Consider the following 2,450-nt stretch of genomic DNA (forward strand, 5'->3'; position numbering starts at 1 on the left):
TTTTATTCTCCTTACCTTCTCCAGGTCCTTCAAGGGGTTCTTTGAGGTCAGGTACCGAAGGTTCCCCAGAACCGGCAGGGTGGGGGGTCCTGGAGGGAAGTTCTTGGGTCTCCGAGGTTTAAGTTGAAGGAGGATGAAGCCCAAACAGAACCACAGCAGAACAATCAAGATAAACATGGTGGTTTGGACAGGACTGGACTGAAAAGAGCAGCTGGCAGCTCAGATCTGACTGCTCTGATTATTTCTGGGAGGGTAAATAAATAAATGATTGTTTAGAGAAACAGGAAGTGAAATCTTCCTGCGTAGAAAGAGGTGGCTCCTCGTGGAACAAACAACCGGCACGTGTCAGAGACGTTCTGATATCTGGTCTCATTTTATCTTGTTTATTTTATAGCTAAATAAAGAACATTTCGCTCTGGGTTGATGTGTCCTTGATTTGGTTTGACTCGTTGGTATTAACCAGCAAACTTATTTTAAGCAGACTTCTTCTTCTTTTAGGAGCTCCTTTCTTGCAGGAAACAAGCTTTAAAGGTTTGACTCTGTGTGCAGATAAAAAAGATGAACTAAGCTTAATTTAAATCTGCAAAGTCACTCATTTGTCATGAAGTGAATGGTTTAATGTGTGTCTGTGCTCCATGTTTTATTCTTGTTAGAGTAAAGGTAGTTGTCCTGTGAGTATCAGGGGTCATCGAGTCATCTGAAGCTGACAAATAATCATTTATTCTAAAAAAATGATCTAAAATGTAAGATTAATAAATAGAACCAAGTGTTGGGGATTGTTTCTAAAAAGATTTGTGGTTGAACTTGTTTCCTGTTTGCCTTTCAGCTTCAGAAGGTGTTTAACATGTTCTCACCCCAGTGGAGAAGGTTCCTACAGACCTGCAGGTTTACTTGTGGTTCCTGGAGTTTCTAAAAGCAGAACAGGAGGCAGAGCTTCCAACCTCCAGTTTCTGTTTGTGAGGCTAACACCCTGTCTGCTTTTAAGATTCTGGTGTCACCCTTTGTGATGAATCCTATAGTTAGGGTTGGTTTGGGTTTCCTGAGGCCTCCTATAGTTCTGCTGCTTTAGGCCTGGACTGATGGAGGACAAATTCAACACGTCCTCATTCTGCTGCTGTCATTAACATGAGTTTTTGTTTTTCTTCCCATAGGAACTACACCTGAACCCTTTCCTGTTTGTCTGGGTCTGCTTCCTGTCCTCTCTAAGCCCAGCCGGTCGTTCAGCAGGACCAGCTTGGTTCTGGTTCTGCAGGCTTCCTTAGACAGACGACCAGTTGGTGTTTATCAAAATCCACACAGACCAGCAGCAGATCCAGTTGAGACATTTTTCAGGTACGAGGGGTCCAAAGCAGCACAGAGTTCATGCTCCACATGAGTGAACCTCCACTTTACAACAGTTCAGTGTTCGGATCCTAGCTTCATATCTGTGCCTCCAGCTGTTCTGTGTTTGGGTGAAAGTACTAACAGGTCTTTGCTCACACAGATCCTAAAAGGTCAACAGACTGATCACACCTTTAACAACACGGTCATAACACGAATAATAATAATCCTTTAATATTGGATTAAACAGTGACAGAGCACCACATGCAGCATGAAACAGCTGTTTTAACAGTCTGGAGTCAACCGTCAGCAACAGCAGGCAGAGGTAGTTTGGTCTGACAGGAACATTTCTTTTACTGTATAAAAACCATTTCCTTAAATGTTAGTTATGAAACTCTTCACCTGTTGTCTGAGACTAAAACAGAGAACTTCCACATAAGCATACAGCTCAACAGGACTGAAATGTTCATTAAAATATCATTTAAAAAAAACCAAACACATCTGAGGCAAAGTTTGGATTTTCCTTTAAGTTTCTGCAGATCTACTAAAGGTATAGTTGCAGCTATATTTGACAAGAAGACAAATATTAATAAAGTGATGATTCATCAGTTTCACTGCTTCACTGCCCGGACCTCAGCTCGACCTTCATGTTGTAAGGTTTTGGACTCAAAGTTGCTCCAAAAATCGGAGTGAAGTCTGGTTCTCCAGCGTCCTCCGGCCAGAGGAACCTAAACTTCCTCAGCAGGGTCACCGTGATGAGGAAGAGCTCCATACGAGCCAGACCCTCTCCGGGACATATCCGAGGACCTGAGACACCAGAGAAGAACCTCAAAGTTTCTCAGACTAATTATTCAAAACAAACTTTATTTCTGTAAGTTTTGATTCTGGTTCTGAAAGAAGAGTTCTGCAGGTTTACCTGCAGAGAACGGCATGAAGGCCTCCGGTTTGACGAAGTCTCCCTGCTCGTTCAGGAAGTTTTCAGGATTAAACTCGTGAGGGAATTTCCACTGACCCTCCTCCTTCAGCACCGAGGTCAGGTTCTGGATCATTATCGTACCCTGAAGGGAAACCAAATGAAAAACCATAAAGGATGATTTTCTCTCTCTCTGTTGTTTTTATTGTACTTGGTG

The 2,450-nt window shown here is 42.7% G+C and overlaps 1 protein-coding gene across 1 annotated transcript in view; it reads right to left on the reverse strand.

Annotated features, from left to right (window-relative positions):
• LOC108249530 (cytochrome P450 2F2) overlaps positions 1-2,450 on the reverse strand; it is a 15,548-nt gene that overhangs the window by 7,828 nt on the left and 5,270 nt on the right. The window contains exon 4 of the mRNA XM_017438979.2: positions 1,723-1,729. Within this exon, the coding sequence (XP_017294468.1) occupies positions 1,723-1,729 (7 nt within the window). The remainder of the gene's footprint in view (positions 1-1,722; positions 1,730-2,450) is intronic.

Source organism: Kryptolebias marmoratus, linkage group LG11, assembly GCF_001649575.2.
Source record: "Kryptolebias marmoratus isolate JLee-2015 linkage group LG11, ASM164957v2, whole genome shotgun sequence".
Lineage (NCBI taxonomy): Eukaryota > Metazoa > Chordata > Actinopteri > Cyprinodontiformes > Rivulidae > Kryptolebias > Kryptolebias marmoratus.